At 37.8% G+C, this 18,023-nt stretch overlaps 1 protein-coding gene across 2 annotated transcripts in view; it reads left to right on the top strand.

Moving 5' to 3' along the window:
* Ndufaf6 (NADH:ubiquinone oxidoreductase complex assembly factor 6) overlaps window positions 1–5,896 on the top strand; it is a 30,984-nt gene extending 25,088 nt beyond the window's left edge. For both annotated transcript variants that reach the window (XM_026384133.2, XM_026384140.2), the window contains 2 exons: window positions 1,362–1,418; window positions 4,896–5,896. In XM_026384133.2, the coding sequence (XP_026239918.1) occupies window positions 1,362–1,418; window positions 4,896–5,024 (186 nt within the window). In that variant the 3' untranslated portion in view covers window positions 5,025–5,896. The remainder of the gene's footprint in view (window positions 1–1,361; window positions 1,419–4,895) is intronic.
* Window positions 5,897–18,023: the final 12,127 nt, after the last annotated feature.

Genomic DNA, 18,023 nt, shown 5'->3' with positions numbered 1-18,023 from the left:
TTTAAAGAGAGTAGATGTTTATGTGTTATACACACGTGTACGTAACTGAAGTGGAATCAATGAGACTTGACAACTCATTGGATTGAGACAAGATCAGGAAGAGGGAAAGTCAAAGATTGCATGAAAAGTTCAAGTATAGATGATAATGGTGCCGTTCAGAAATAAACACAGTAAAGAAGCAGTGATATGGTTCATGCTGATCTTTAGACTTCTGACTAGCTGCTGCACATAATTGAATTTAAGGGGATTAGAGGGCAATTTGGGAGATGGGCTATTGAACAATTCAGGATCGTGACTTTAAAAGGAGGTCGGGACTGGAGATAATAGATTTGGGAGTCATCCATATGAAAGGCTTACAGTTAAAGCTCTAAATTTGAGTGATGTGGTTCAAGAAGAATATACATTTAGACAAGAGATGGGCAGAGAACCTTTAAGGCCTTCCTCCATTTATAAAGTGAAAAGAGAAGAACCTTTATTAGAAAGAAGAAAAAGGTAGAATAGTTAAAGAAACAGGAAAACTGAGTTACTATACTGAAAATTTAGGGAAGAAAGGAATAGCAAAGTATTACTTGGTGGTGAGAGACTGAAGAGAACAAGCATGGATTATCTTTGACCAATTTTAATATACTTTGGGGGTAAACCCAAAGTGCAGTGAAGGAAGTGGAGGCGGTGAGTATGTGCTCTTCCTAGTGTAAAGAACACTATGAGTAAAGACAGGGATAAGAGTGGGCCTGGTGAATGCAGAATGATAGGCATCAGTCTTAGACCACGTGTTCATAGCCAGAGTAGTAAGGAGTGAAGTTGGATAGATGAGATTAGAGGTAAGGTGTGAAGGCCTTTGAATTCCAGGATGAATAGTTGATACTTGACTTATCAGGGAATTAAGTTAAAAAAAAAAAGTACAAAATGAAGTGCAAAAGTTGCAAAATGCCCCCAAGGACATTAATTTGTCTGTGTGGAATCACTTAAGAGGATTTTCTATTCATCTAAATGGGAGATAATGTCACTCTAAGCTAAGGAGGTGCTAGAATTTACTGATGCAAGTATTTCTTCGTTTACCCTTTATCACAGCACTGAAGGGCCAGAGTTATTATAAAATGTTATAAGTTAGTTGGAAAATGCCAAGGTCAATACATAAGAAAGAATGGAATTTTTAATATAGTGTAGTAGCCACTTTCTCTCAAGTCCATTATGCTTTGGAAACTAATCTAATTGGCAGGAAATGAGCTATTTATTTTTGGTTTTGAGAGGCCTTTAGTTGTGTTATTAAACTGCTGGTGTTGCTTTGTGTTCACTTTCAGAAGGAGAGTATTTATTTGTAAAAATACTTCAAACCAGTTTTCTTTTCCCTTCCTTTTTAGGCTAGGTCCTTTCACAAAAGTGTTCCTGTGAAAGCATTTCCTGCTTTTCTTCAGACGGTAAGTACATTAGCAGAGAAGGCTGTATAATTAGTGAAGCAGATGTGCGTGATTTCCTTTTGTACTTTACAAGGTTTGCAGTGCAGTTCTTCCATTTGGAGCCTTTGATTTTATTTCCTCCAGGATAGTGGGCTTTATTAATTACGTGGTGTTTTTGGTGATGGTTATTCCTGTACTTCCAGAGGTTGGTGAGCTGAATTGTCATTAGCACTGACTACAGCCAGACTACATTGGGTTGAATCTGCTTTGCCCTTATTTGCCATGGGATCTCAACTTTCTTAATCCTTGTGTTCCTCAGTTTACCCACTGATAAAATGGAAAATAATAGGAGAAACTATCTTATAGGATAGGATTGTTTGCTACTAGTAGCTATATAAGTATTGCTTACTCTATTAATTTTTTCTGCATAGCAAACTGAGCATATTGTGGAATTGGTTTCTGAACAGTGGTTCACAGCCCAGTACTGAGCTGGCCACATCAGAATAATGTGGAGAGCTTTTTTGGAATGTGGATTCTTGGGGTTTCATTAAATAAAACTCTTGATATTGAAGAGGGGACACTTCCTAAGAGACTCTGTGATTTTTAAAGAATAATTCTATGTAACCAGTTTTGGGAACCGTTGTTCTAAAATAGAGAACTATTGTTCTACATAGAGAATTTATAATTTATTATTATTATTATATTTATCTTTGTAGATGGACAGAATGCCTTTATTTTATATGTTTATTTTTATGTGATGCTGAGGATTGAACACAGTGCCTCATGCATGCTAGGCAAGCACTCTGCTGCTGAGCTCCAGCCCCAGCCCCGAGACATTATGATTTCTTCCAATTATCTGGAACCCATCATGGGACAGGCTCTGAACTAGATTTTTCCATACATTATTGCTAGTCTTCCTGGGAATAAACGTAGGTATGGCATAGAAAGCAAACTTCAAATATTTGTGATCTTTGAAAATTGTGAACTCAGGTTTTCTATAAAACCAAACATATTTTCTTCTATCTTTTCCCTCCAAAATGTATTTAAAGATTTATTTTCTATTCTTTCATGTATTCTATGCTAGTTTTATCCTAAGTTTCTAGGTCTGTGTGTTTGAAATAATTTTCTTTCTTTATTGATTTGCTTATTATAAAGCAATACCCTTAACATTTTAATGTTTGCATAATATGAAAGGATGCAAAAGAAGGCATTAGAACTCCCACAATTCCACCTTATACAGAAATAATGTCTTCATCTTAATATTGTTCTATTATCCTTTTTGATAGTTATTTGGAGGAAGTCCCACCAGCTATTTAACATACAGAGTAAGCTCAATAAAGTTAAGGACTTTGTTATGTACTTCTATTAAAAAAAAAAGTTGTTCTCAATTTTTCCTGCCCATTAAAATCACTTTGGGCATTTAAAAATAAAAACTAAAACAATGCTTGGACCCTTTTGCAATTAAATCATAATACCTAAGAGACTGGGCGAAGGCATTATTAATTTTTAAAAGGTTCCCCAGCAGTTGTAAAGTACAGCTTGACCCAAGAACCACTAACTTAGTCCCACAGTTCTCAACATATATTCTGGAACCAATTCCCTAAGAACACTGAGATGAACACTAAAATATTTTCAGAAAAAGGGAACATGTGAAATAGGTGCACTAAAATATTCTCTAAGGGTTTTTAAAAATTTTATTATTTTTAATATACAAATCAATCTATGAATGTATGTATGTTGTATGTATTACAAAGCACAATACAGTTAATACTCATGGACTTACCAGTCAATCCAGGAACTAGAGTTTCACTGTTAAATTGTACTTGTTTTAGGTGAGTACCATGACCCATGACTATAATCCCAGAAACTTGGGAGGCTGAGGCAGGAGGATCAAAGTTCAGGGCCAGCCTCAGCAATTTAGTGAGACTGTCCTGGGAATGTAGCTCAGGTGCCCCTCGGTTCAATCCCACCCCTCACCAAAAAAAAAAAAGAAAAAAAAATTGTACTTGTTTTCCCCACTTCGCCTCCCTGCTTTTGCCTTTCACTTTCACTATCCTAAATTTTGTGCTTACTATCCCCTGGCATTTGTTCCATAAAACTTTCCTCATTTTGTATTTTCCTAAACAATATGTTCCTTAATTTTATTTCTGAGCTTTATAAAAATGGGTCATTTTCTGTTTGGTCTTCTAGGACACACACACACACACACACACACACAGCGTTTTAAATTTTTTTTCCATATTACATCTGGTTATGGTACCTTCATTTCACTACATTGTAATATATCATTATATGAACAATTTATTTCCTTTGTCAGAGAATTTCTAGTTTGTTTCCAGGTCTTTAGTTAATATAAAACAAGGCAACTATGCATTTTAATGCACATATTGGTTGTTGTACATATATATATATAATTAGGGCATTAAAAAAGTAGCTGCTAAATATGTATGTATACACTCATGTTTATAAATGCATAGGAAGAAAATAATTTGAGTTTTCTTTCCGTCTATATATTTTAAAGAATTTTCAGGCATAAACCCTGTGTTGTATCATCCATGTTCTATGCTGCAGAACTCTAGGGGGCGCTGGGCATGTGACTTGAGAAGGGAGTGGTGCCTCAGAATCATGGAGTGCAAAATTAAATGGCTTCTTGTTTAATAAAAAAAAAGTTATTAAAATAGAATTTTATAAAATAGCAAAAAATGACAGAAAACCAAAAAATAAAGAATATCACATGTTGCTGTTTTATTTATTGGTTTGTTTTTGTTGTTGTTGTTGGGGATTGAACCCACTTTACCACTGAGCTACATCTCCAGCCCTTTTATTATTTTGAGACAAGGTCTTGCTGAATTGCTGATGCTATCCTTGAATTTGTGAACCTCCTGCCTCAGCCTCCTGAGTTGCTGGAATTATGAATATGCACAACTACACCTGGCTTGTTGGCATTTTCTATCCTGCCTCTATCTGGAAAAATTTTGTCAAATTTTATGTGATGGAGAAAGGATAGATGACACTTATAGGGACCTGTGATTATTCCCTGTAGTTGAAAGATCATATTTTCTATTAAGAACATGGTAACCCATTAAACTTTTCACAAAATAGTTTTTAAAAAAGACAACTTGATCGCCCTCTTGCCACATTGCATTTGTGGGGCAAGATGAGGGATGTTTTACATACCATGATTAAAACATCCTTTGTGTAAGACTAGGAGAACATAATTTCCTCTAATCCTTGCATCTTGACTAGAACATTATTTATCATAAGCAGACAAGGCTTGGCATTTTATACTAGCTTTGTGATACTTTTATTGTCCTAATCATAACTTATTGGACGATGTTTTTATTTTCTCTCTCCCTTTTTAAATTCCCATTTAAATTCTTATTATGTAGAAGACCATCTTGAAAGTCTAAAATAACCTTAATACTTGTACTTTTTCTTAAGTTGATTTGAAAGACTTGATTACTTTATGACCTAGTAACCTCTATTCTTTTTTTTCAGGTTTCTTTAGAGGACTATTTAAAGAAAATTCAACAAGTGGATTTTGATATATTCCATCCATCTTTACAGCAGAAAAATACATTACTTCCATTATCTTTGTATATTCAATCATGGAGGAAAAGCTATTAGAACAATTTCATGATGTTGATATGAATTTATTTTTAGTTCATTAGTTTTACAGAAATTTTCTAGTTAGGGTTCTTGTTTAGCAACAATAGCAACTAACTGTTTAAGTAGAAAAAGAATTATTGGTTGGGAGTTGAGTTAGCTCACAGAACTGATGTGAAGTTGCTGTGGGACTGGAGTGCCAAAACACTGCCAAGATTCTGCCACACACACCACCATTGGCACCACCAGCCCAGACAGGGTCTATTGTGCCATCCCTGGGAAGTCAGAGCCCAGGAGGGAGCCATGCTCCTGCCAAAGGGTGGGGAGAGGGAATATATTCCTTCCTCCATCACCCTTAGGAAGGGAAAGGGGAAGAGACTCAACTAGCACTGGGATTTATATGCTAAACATCTGAAACTCAGGTGTTATGTACAGCTGGAAATGCATTTATTTGCAGGTCGTGAAGGATGAACTTAATCTTTGAATAGTATCAGTTTCTATGTAGAGGGCTTTATATCCCTTATGTTTAATCTTTATGATCTTGTGTGAAAGTTTATCATGATGCTGAAACAGTTTATGTAAGGTACAGCACCTTTGTGAGAACTGGAGCTCTAATTTGATTTTAGGTGTGGTTGGTCTGGAAGCTCTGACCTTATTGTTAACCTTACTGCATCAGTCTGTCATTCAGTATTATGATCATGAACAAACTGTTTTGGCAAAATTTGTATTAGTGTTAATTATGTTAATATTGTATTGAACATCCATTAAGTAGATGTATATTTTAAAAACTTGTATACATTGAGCTTCCCCGTGATAAGCACTGTAAACAAACACATTGTGTATTCTCATTTGATCTTCTTAAAAGCCCTATGAAATAAATGGTAATTAATGTATTTTGTGTGTGTGTGTGTGTGTGTTTGTGTGTGTGTGCAGGGAGGTGCTAGGGATTAAACCCAGGACTTCATACATGCTGGGCAAATTACCACTGAGCCCCATCCCCAAACCTCTTTTGGTAATTAAAAATTTTAAAATATAAAATACTTTCCATAAAATACATACCAGTTGTAAAAACCAACATTGTTTACATTAGTGGTAATTGATAAATTTGGAGTGTGACTAAGTCTCTAATTCCCAGGATTCTGCCATTATGCCACTATTTCCTTTGTTCTGCATTTCAGTTTTCCTGTTTTTCATGGTTTTGTCTCTCTCCTACCCAACTAATGTCTCTAGTGTATTGGTCCCATTTCTTCAAAGTCTCTGGACCTAGCTATGAATTAGTTCCTACTTAAATTGTGAGTTAAAATATTACATTGTGTAAATAAAATTCAAACTGAGAGCTTTTCAAGGACAAGAATGCATTGTTTCATTCGTCTTGGCACCTCAGTAACTAGAGTGGCTTCTGAGCAAGCCATTCTTACTTAGAGCAAGTAGAAATTAATAAATGTTTAGTTGAAGGAATGTTTAACATGGTGTTGTGTGTTATGCTTGGTTGATACTGATGCTGAAAGAGCATCCTTTATTTAATGCTGTGGCTTTAGAGAGCCTTTTAGCTTATCTTTAAATACAAGTACAAAGAAATGGGACATGTTTCCTGTTGGGATTGCAAATGCTCCAGGGTTGAAGAGTTCATTAAAGAGAGTCTTTGTTAGCATTGTCTGTGGGTCTTCCCAGGTTAAATTTGGCACTAATCAGCTGCTAAATATCTTGGTTCCTGTATAAGGGAATTAAAAAGAGGGTCTAAACATTCAACTGGATTACTAGATTCTTCACTAGCTCAGAAGCCAATTTACTATTAAGTAAATAATTTCAAAATACTTTCTAAGCTGTTTTAAATTTAATGCTTAGAGATTTGGATGAATTAAAGTTACCAATCTCTTAGAGATTAAAATGGAGTCTTATTCAATAACATTTACTCTACTATTAATTTCCTGGCCTAAAACCTTCCTGAGATGGTGCCAATATTTCTTTTTACTTTGCAAATCTCTGGGGTTTTATTAGTATTTGAGAGAGTCAGATACATTTTAAAATCATTTTAGATGTATTTTGATGCTAAATAGGTGGAGAGCAACCAATAACAAATATTAAGTGTATGTTACAATTAAATTTGAGTAGAGTTGTCTGTCATTAAGAAATAAGTTTTGAGGGGCTGTGGTTGTGGCTCAGTGGTAGACCACTTGCTTAGCATGTGTGAGGCACTGGGTTCAATTCTTGGCACCACATATAAATAAATAAAATAAAGGTCACCAGTAACTAAAAAAATATTGAAAAGAAATAAATTTTTAGTAGTTCCTAGTCAATTGGAAATGTTATATCTCTCCTTTTGATGAAATAAATTTCTATTGAGAAATGTAATAGTTGGTAACCCTTCTTGAACACAAACTTCGACAGGTGGTATACTTATACTTGTATGCTTTCATCTTCACAGTGAGTAGGGTTCCCCCACCTTTAGGTACTGGTAATTGAACCCAGGGGCACTCTACTACTGAGCTATATTCTAGCCCTTTTCATTTTTTTTTTTTTTTTTGAGACAAGTTCTAGTGCAGTTGCCCAGGCTGGCCTTGAACTTTCGGTCCTCTTACCTCAGCCTCCCAGGTACTGCAAAGTAGGTCTTTATTTTCCAATGATAAAACTATCTCAGAGATAGTAAGTTGTAGGTCACACAGCCATTAATACTAAAGCTGGGTGGCAAGCCCACGTCAGTTCAGTGTCAAAGCCCAAAGCTCATTATTTTTACCATTCTTGAGATTTGTAAAACTTCCAAGTTTAAAAGCTCAGAGGTACACAGTTTAAAGAAATGAGTATTACTGCATTAATTTCAGGTACAAATCAGATTTAAAAGTAATCACTACACAAGTTCTAACCACAAATTAGGTGAAGAAGAAATAGACAATTGAAATAGCAAGTGTTGGTAAGTGGGTACTTAAAACTGCCTTGAAGGTCAAAGGTTTCCAAGAAGAGGTGGAATGCAAATAGTGTCGGAAAGGTTGGGTAGAAGCCAAGGCTTGGAGAGTGGGTGTGAATGGTCTTGTCGAGGTCTTGATGGAAGGAGTAGTATATACAAGAGCCAGGAGGCAGAATGTTAAGACTCTTATTACTTTTTTTGGTTTTAGCTTAAGTAAAAAGAACAGAATGTAATATCCAGCATTCTTAGAAAAGTTTGTGGATAAAAAGTGGCCACATCCCCTGGACTAGTGAAACACTTTGAATTAAGATCAAAGACTTATATTTTGCTCATTTCAACAAATCTCTAGATGACCCTGGGAATGTTTTTTAGCTCACAGGAATTGGCTTTCTCTAAAGACATTGACCTAATTGATTGTTCAGAAAAAAGCCACAGACTGTAAACATTTTGCACAGTTATTGAAAATAGAAAATTATCCTACTGTGTGTTCCTGTAAGGAGGACTGAATAAGAAACTACACACACCCAGAAGTAGGAAGTATATTAGAAATGGATCAGAGGAAAAAAGAGAAGTTGGGAGAATACATTAAAATAATGTGGACATTTTTGCCTATTTTTTCCTATAGTGAACATAGATACCTTGGGTAATTGCAAAGTTATTTCTTAAAAACTAGAATCCTTCAATATTACTCAGCAATAAAAGAGAATAAAATCATGGCATTTGCAGGTAAATGGATGGAGTTAGAGAAGATAATGCTAAATGAAGTTAGCCAATCCCCCAAAAAACAAATGCTGAATGTTTTCTTTGATATAAGGAGGCTGATTCATAGTGGGATAGGGAGAGGGAGCATGGGAAAAAAAGACAAACTCTAGATAGGGCAGAGGGGTTGGAGGGGATGGGAGGGAGCATGGGGTAATTAATGATGGTAGAATGTGATGATCGTTATTATCCAAAGTACATGTATGAAGACACGAATTTGTGTGAATATACTATGTATATACAACCAGAGATATGAAAAATTGTGCTCTATATATGTAATAAGAATTGTAATGCATTCTGCTGTCATATATAAATAAAAAAATTTACATTTAAAAAAACTAGAATCCTTCAAATGAGAAATGTGATCTACAGGGAAAGTGATTATAGAATAATGAATAGATAGGTGGACATAGTCTTTCTGTCGTCATTCTTCTTTATGGCTGAGAAAACTCCATTATCAATATACCACAACTTCTTAATCCATTCATCTATCCACAATTGTGGTATGTAGACAATGGAGTTTTACTCATCCATAAAGAAGAATAAAATTATGGCATTTGCTAGTAAATGGATGGAAATGCTAAGTGAAGTAAGCCAGTCTCGGAAAATCCAGAACTGAATGTTTTCTTTCATATGTGGAATTTAGAGCAAAATAAAGAAAAGAAAGGGGAGGCTCAGATATTATAAAGACAGAGTGAAGATCAATAGAGTAGAAGGAAGAGTTTGAGAGAAAGGGAGGAGGGACAGGAAAGGGGAGTAAAGAGTGAATCGATTTTTCAAAATCATGCTATGTGCATATATTACACCACAGAGAATTTCACCTTGTATATAAATAGAACCAATCAAAAATAGGTAGATGAGCAAAAGAAAGACCAGTAGAGGAAGGAATGGGAAGAGGGGAGGGAAACGGTGGGGGACATGAACTGAAATCAAATTCCATGCCTGTATGATTTTGTCAGGATGAACCCAACTAATATATATAATGCTCTAATAAAAAAAAAAAAAAAGTGGTGGGGAGGGGTGGAAAGAGTGGGAATCTGAAAAAGCCTGATTGCCTGGGTTTAATCCCAGCCTCAACTCACTGATAACTAACCTCAGCAAATTTGTAAACTAGGTAGTCACACCAGCCTCATCAGTTGTGAGGAGTAAATGAGTTAATACCTGCAAACTATTTAGAATCATGACCTGCATGTAGTAATAAACGTTATCACATTCTTAAACAAGTCAGAAATTGGCAGCCTGATCCAAATTAAACACAGGCATGGCTTTTGAAAAAGAGAAGTTGAATGCCTTTAGACAGGACAGGTACTCACCAACTGGCCACAGGTCCCAGCATGAGCTAACCTCACACCCAGCCTGATTCACACATTTGCAGTACTTGCTTGCTCTCTAGACACTTGAGCTGGCAGCAGTGGTTTAAGAGAATTGGTGGGTGCTGGATTAATAAGTGATCTGCAATGGAAGGCTGGCCTCAGGGAGCACAGCCAGGCTCTCTCCCCAAAGGCTGACCATATTGAATTATTGTTTATGCCTTTCTCCTTCACTTTTCCAAGTACCTTGAGTGCAAGACACTATTTTACTCATCTCTATATCTTCAGAATTTACCATAGATTCTGATGCTACTCCAAAAATCTTAATGATCCGAAAAAACATGCTAGTGGGGTAGTGGACTCCCAGGGAATATCTCAATCTTTTATTTTATTTTTTTCTAATTAGTTATACATGACAGTAGAGTACATTTATGCATTTTGATATACATAAATGGAGTATAATTTCTCATGTTGTAGAATCACATGAGTCATGTAGTCATATATGTACATCAGGTACTAATGTCTGTTTCATTCTATTATCCTTCTTACTCCTCATACCCCCTCCCCTCCCTTTACTCCTAAAGTAACTTTATTCTTCCCTAGTCCCGCCCTCTTATTGTGAATTAGCATCCGCATATCAGAGAAAACATTTGCCCCTTGTTTTTTTGGGGATTGGCTTATTTTGCTTAGCATGATATTCTCCAACTCCATCCATTTGCCAGCAAATGCATAATTTCATTCTTCTTTAAAGCTGAATAATATTCCATTGTGTGTGTGTGTGTGTGTGTATGCCACATTTTCTTTATCCACTTATCTGCTAAAGCACAACTAATTTGGTTCCATAGTTTAGCCATTGAGTTGAGCTGCTATAAAGCTTCATCACTATAATATGCTGATTTTAAGTCTTTTTGGTATAAACTGAGGAGTGGGATAGCCGGGTCAAATGCTGGTTCCATTCCAAGTTTTCTGAGGAATCTCCATACTGCTTCCCATAATGATTGTACCAATTTGCATTTCCACCAGCAATGTTTGAGTGTACCTGTCCCTGACCCCCTGCATCCTCCCAATCATGAAATTCATTTGGAAAAATGAGACCCAGAATAGCTGGAGCAATCCTCGGCAAGAAAAGTGAAGCAAGAGGCATCAAAATATCAGACCTTAAACTATACTACAGAGGTATAATAACAAAAGCAGCATGGTATTGGAACCAAAACAGTCATGAAGACCAATGGTACAAACTAGAAGACACAAAGACAAACCCATATAAATACAGTTATCTCATACTAGACAAAGGTGCCAGAAACATTCACTATTTAACAAATGGTGCTAGGAAAATTATTGGAAATCCACATGTAACAAAATTAAATTAAACCTCTATTTCTCATCCTGCACAAAACTCAACTCAAAGTGGATCAGACAGGCACTAGAACAGAGACTTTGCACCTAATAGAAGAAAAAGTAGTCCCAGATCTTCACCATGTTGGCCTAGGATCTGACTTCCTTAACAAGACTTGCAAGCATTAATCTTCAGGATATATAAATAACTAAAAAAACTTAACACCAAAAAATTCCAAATAACCCAATCAATAAATGGAATAAGGAACTGATGAGATACCTCACAGAAGAAGAAATACAATTGATCAACAAATATATGAAAAAAATGTTCAATATCTCTAGCAATTAGAGAAATGTAAATAAAAACTACTCTAAAATGTCATCCCAGGGAATATTAATTGGGGTTGGGACTAATAGGGTGAAGGCTGAACTGGAAATGGGTGTCCAAGATGTAATAGTTGGGAAATGCATATGGCATTTTAAAAAGTAGGTTTTGGGTACAAATCGAAAGCAGGGTGAGAGAAAGGAAAAGTATACCTGGAAAGGCAAATAAATTAAAGGTCACAGCAAAGGAAAGGTATGAGATAAGCACTTCACAAATGGCCTGTGACACATATATTCTGTATATATACTCCTGGCTATTATTGCTAGTGCAGCCATATCTTGAGATAAGTAATGCCTTTCAAATCAGATTTGAGCGAGCATGTCCCTGTTGCTATTTGATAAATCTGTGGGTTGGCATTATTCCGCTGCACAAATACTGTTTTCCTTTGAGTCGCCCTTTTCTCATCAAACAGTCCTGCCATGGTGTGCTGTTTTTCCCTTTCATTTTTAATCAGGATTAATCTTCCCAGCTGCTTGGTTATATAATAATGTCCTGTGTGTTTAAACACAGGCCTCCATAATGAATTTCTCAGAGAACAAGTTTAAGAGGCTTTTTTTTTTTTTTAAACCACAAGATTTCTTTTTGGGGGTGCTGCAAGGATCCTTTAGGAACTCAACAATTATGATCTAAGAAGCTATTTCTTTCTCTTTTTTTAAATTTTGGTTATAGATGGACAGAATACCTTTATTTTATTTATTTATTTTTATGTGGTGCTGAGGATTGAACCCAGTGCCTCACACACACTAGGCAAGCACTCTACCACTGAGCTACAACCCCAGTCCCCTGAGAAGCTATTTCACTATATCCTATATTCGTTCTTCCTGCAGTTATTTTGTATGATGTTAATTTCCTAAATTGTTCAGTAAGTCGAGAGGTATCTCACAGCGTAAAGACACTGTCCTCACCCCTTTCCTTGTAAGCTATTCCATGTGGTTGTTAGAAATAGCTCTGTTTGAATCTTGCTTTGAGAGAATATATGATAATCTTTCATAAGAGGTCATGTTTTTATTTTTTTTAATTTTTATTTTTTTTTGAGGTCATGTTTTTAAACATTGTGTTTTTTTTTCCCCTTATGCAGCCAGTTACATGTGCCATTGCAGAAATCTTGAGAAACTAAACACAAAAGTGTAGAGACAATTATTTTTTAAGCCACACATAATTTCACTCAGGTAAGCAGTAACCACCATTAACATTTTGGTCTCTGTCCTTCCAACTTTTCCCCTAAGGATATAAAAAATATACAAGAATGGTACATTTGATATGTTTTTCAGTTTGCATTGTAGTTTAATACAATATGAAGTAAATCATATTCAAATATTCTTAGTATTTTTAACTCTATAGGAGTTCATTTAGTGGGACTGTCTTCTCTTTTTTTTAAAATATTTTTTTAGATGTTGATGAACCTTTATTTTATTCATTTATTTAGATGTGGTGCTGAGAATCAAACCCAGTGCCTCACATATGCTAGGCAAGTGCTCTACCACTGAGCCACAACTCTAGCCCTTGGCTTCTCTCTTAATTTTGAAGTTATAATTCAGATGAATTTAAGGGCTCCATCCTTATGAAGTTGGCCTTTCTTTTAATACCAAATAAAGTATGTAAGCCACTATGCCACGTGATATTCTCTGAAAAATTGACAGGAGCTTTGCCAGTATTTACACAGGGTTCCAAGATAGAGTGGAACATGGGATTTGTGTACTTTTATCCCTCTTCAGTATAGTTTCATTTGTCTTTATTATGGTTGAATTTGAACAACTTTCCATATATTAAAAGCCATTTGTTTATCCTTTGATTTAATTATTTCTATTTTTTGCCAACTTCAAGATTATAAAAAAATTTCTTCCCATAACTTCTTTTAATACTTTTGTGTCTTTATATGTTTTTGCATTTATATTTACATGGAATTAGCTTGAAGCAAGATGTGAGATATTGAAGCCAGAATTAGACGTCTGTATAGATAGGTAAATCGAGTCTGGTGGGATCAAGGAGGTCAATTTTGCATGAATCTGGGAAGTTAGAGATTGTCCACTGAGGGATTGAAATGTTAATTCCTTCAGAGCTCTTCCTCCACCCTTATCTAGAACCTGCCCAAGCTGCAACTTGCCAAGATATCCTGCTCTAGGAATTTCCCCCTCCCTACAGGGAGCTATGAGGTTGATAATGGACCCTGGGCTGCACCATCCTGCCCTTCCCCCTTCAGCCCACCTGTTCCCCACCTTTTGGCCACCCCACCTTTTGGCCACCTCACCGAGCATTCCTGGGCCTAGTCATAGGTCTTGTCATGTAAGCATGAAGGAGAAAGATTAGGGGAAGAGGGCAGGAGAACAAAGGAAGCCTACAACACATAAAAAGGGCAGAATACCTAGCTTCTTGGGATACTAGGATACCAGCTGTGGCCTCCATCTCCCTCCCAGGAGGTCTATGTTACCCCTTTTTAAATAAACCCTGCTTCACATGCTTGCCTCGGTATGCTTCTCTAATGTTCAAACTTCATCATGTGGGGAAGTAGGACTCCTCACTGATAACCGGTGGTATCAATATGGATCCACAGATGGTTGGTAGTGAAGCCTTGACCATCAGATTTGAAAAGCCATCTGAACATATATTCAGTTTCCAAATGTATTTGAGTCTGAACGATACTGAGAAACCAGCCTCTACCTCAGAGCAAAGCCTGTCCAAGGAAGGGGGCATGACCCTTGTCCTTGGAAAGACCCACAGAGCATTCCTAGGCACATACCCACCCTGCTGAGTTGTTTATCTACAAATAACAGGAAAGATCTGCGGAGTCAGGTGTCCCTGACTCAGTCAGGCTAGGTGGGGACCCATAGCAACCCCCTAGCAGCCACCAATCAGCATGAGACAGGGAAATACCTGGGATGCCAGATGACCTTCCCAGTAGTTTATGGTGGTTGATAACATGTTGGGAAACCATGTAGTTCAGCACGTACACTCCTCATGGTTTAAACCAATCAGTTCAAAGGAATCCCCTTCTTGTACTAGCCAATCACCCTTACCCAACATGTTCCCGCCAATGAATGTGCTAATCATGTTTTAGAGTTGTTTGATTTTCCCGCTGTGTGTGATGATTTGCTGAGAGATACTATGATGTATGTGAAGTCTCTACCTTCCCCAAAGAGTGTATAAAACTGCTGCAAACCCTGGGCTCGGGGCTTGCAATCAACATCTCTTTACTGCTTACATTGATCTTGGTCTCTGGTGATCTTTTGGGGGTCCCAAATTCAAGCTTAACAATACTTTAAATAATTTAGAGGAGGTCACCTTTTTAAGAAACATTTTCCTCAATCTCTTTTATTAAAAATACTTTTGGGGAAAAAAATGTACTTTTAAAGAAGTGGCTAGTCATTCTCCATTTGGTCATTTTGATGTATTTTTCTTAAACCTCTTTTTTGTTTAAGGGGGTATAGTCTAATCAAATTTGAGTCAGTTCCTTAGCTTTTTCTTCTACTTTCACTAGAACAAGAAAAAAATAAGGCATTTAAATAAGGCATTTTCCCATTTGGTTCTCCCCTGCCCTCCCATCCAATCTTTTCCCTCTTCAAATAAACAACAGGCAACAGAAAAGAGGAAGAAGGCACACCAGAGGCCTTTGTAAACTGCACTGCAAACCCACATGCCCAAGCAGGAAAATGACACATTTAATAGCCCTAAATCTTCTGGACTATCTCCCTGTGTTGTTTTTATTGTCTTGGTGTTGGTCAGGTTCAAAATGGAAAAGTTTTTTAGTTTGTTGGTCTCTCCCAGGTTCCTGATGGGTTAGCTCAGCAGTGAGCCAGAGCAAACAGAAGGGGTGTGCTGGTCCCAGGGCTTTAACCAAGGAATGTCAGGCAGACTAATAATTTAGTCTAATAAAGTAATGTTTATTTACATAAAATTTCAAGATTCCTTTAATGTGGATGGAGCTGGTGCTGGGAGGACTGTTTTTCCCACCCAAGACCCTGTGTTCTTAAACCTGCCTCAGTTAAGTCTTCTGTTTTTAGCTGATTCTTCTTATACTGTTATGCTCGAATTTGAGACCCTCCAAAAACCACCAGAGACCCAGATCGATGTAAGCAGCAAAGAGGTGTTTATTGCGAGCTAGCTCGGTCCTCCCTGTGCACACACAGCAACTGGTGACGCTGAGAGGCCCCAAGCCCAGGGTTTGCAGCAGTTTTATACACTCTTTGGGGAAGGCAGGGACCCCACATACATCATAGCATCTCTTAGCAAATCATCACACACCATAGAAAAATCATAAAACAATTCTAAAACATGATTAGCGAATCAAGTGGCTGGAAAGAATCTAGAAAAGATTATTGATTAGTTCAAGGGGTTGACGCACTTAAAAATGATTGGTTTAAACCGTGAGGGCGTTGCAAGGCGGGGGCGGGGTACGTGCCAAGCTGCAGGGCTTCTAGTTTAGATATTGGTCACCACACCTAGGTGGGGGCCATCTGGAACTTCAGATATTTCAATATCTTGGCTTATCTTAGGCGATCACCATCTGTGGCTTTTCTGAGAACTGTTTCCACAGAGCTTTTCTGTGGTATTTTCCTGACTTTAGGACTGCAGTAGGTCAGAGGTTAAGTTTCAAAGCAAAATGAGGTCCCAAGTAGAATGAGTTCATTCTGTATTGCTATAACAAAATAACTGAGGCTTGATATTACATAAAAAAAATAAATTTATTTGGCTTATGATTCTGGTAGCTGGAAATTTCAGTCATCATGGCACCAACATCTAGTGAGGGCTCCATGGCTTTGTCACAGCATGGTAGATGGCATCACATGGTGGGCACATGTGTAGAGAGTTCATGTGGTACTGAAAGGGTAAAGTTTCTAAGCTGGAAAGCTTGAATGTAAAAGATTAGGTATTATTAAATTCCTCTGTTACACCCAGATTCCTGAGATAGTTAAAACAACGCCCTACTGGCCATTTAGCCTAGGGCCCTGTGCAGTTCGTCACAGGGCCCGAACCAATCAGTTTGAATGTGTAACCCGCTTACGAATGACCAATCACCCCCGCCCGACCTGTTCCCGCCAATCACGTCTCAGAGTTGTTGTTCAATTTCCCCGAGCCTCATGATGATTTGTTCTGATGTATGAAAAGCCTCCCGCCCTCCCCAAAAAGTGTACTTAAGCTCTGTTTGAACCTCTGCTGGGGGCTCTGAGCTGCGCTCCCTTCTTGAGTGGGCACAGAGTCCCAGCGCGCTGGAATGGATCCCCAATAAATCCCCTTTTGCCAATTGCATGGAGTAAGTCTCTTGTGTGGTCTCTCCCTCCGACGTTCCGCCGGACCCCCCCTTACATTACGAGAGAAAGTGAGAAAGTTGGGAGGGCCAGGTTCACTTTTTCATAATAACTTGCTCCTGCAGGTACTAAATGAGTTCTGTTCGTGAGATCTAGCATTAATTCATTCATTCATAAGGGTAGAGCCCCATAACCTAATTACCTTCCACTAGACCATGAAAAACCAGCCTCTATCTCAGAGCAAAGCCTGTCCAAGGAAGGGACATGCCTTTATCCTTGGAAAAACCCACAGAGCACTCCTAGGCACATTCCCACCCTGCTAAGTTGTTTATCTACAGGAGAGATCTGCTGTGCCAGGTGTCCCTGACTCAGTCAGGCTAGGTGGGGACCCATAGCAGCCCCCTAGCAGCCACCAATCAGCACGAGACAGGGAAATACCTGGGATGCCAGATGACTCTCCCAGTAGTTTATGGTGGTTGATAACGTGTTGGGAAACCATGTAGTTCAGCATGTACACCCCTCTTGGCTTAAACCAATCAGTTCAAATGAATACCCCTTTTGTACTGACCAATCACCCCTACCCAACTTGTTCCCGCCAGTGAATGTGCTAATCATGTTTTAGAGTTGTTATTTGATTTTCCCGCAGTGTGTGATGATTTGCTATGAGGTATGTGAAGTCCCTGCCCTCTCCAAAGAATGTATAAAACTACTGCAAACCCTGGGCTTGGGGCCTCTCAGCGTCACCAGTTGCTGTGTGTGTGCTCGGAGGACCGAGCTAGCTCGCAATAAACACCTCTTTGCTGCTTACATCGATCTTGGGTCTCTGGTGGTCTTTGGGGTTCCTGAATTCGAGCATAACAGCTCAATGCTCAATAAAATGTCAGGGACCTTTCTTTCCACATCTTTTGCCTCCCTTCACTCTGGCTATCTATTAACAACCAATGCTTCTACTTTGCAGCCCTACCTAGACCTTCGCAGGGTTACTCCACATGCCAGGCCCTCCTGGCCCCATCTGAACGTAATTATCTTTTGTTCCATTTCTCAAAAGTCTTACTTTTTAAGGTTGAGGTTATGGCCTCCTTTATT

This window comes from Urocitellus parryii, chromosome 7 (genome assembly GCF_045843805.1).
Source record: "Urocitellus parryii isolate mUroPar1 chromosome 7, mUroPar1.hap1, whole genome shotgun sequence".
Taxonomy (NCBI): domain Eukaryota; kingdom Metazoa; phylum Chordata; class Mammalia; order Rodentia; family Sciuridae; genus Urocitellus; species Urocitellus parryii.
Note: the sequence above shows the minus strand (reverse complement) of the source record. Positions and strands in the feature narration are given on the sequence as shown.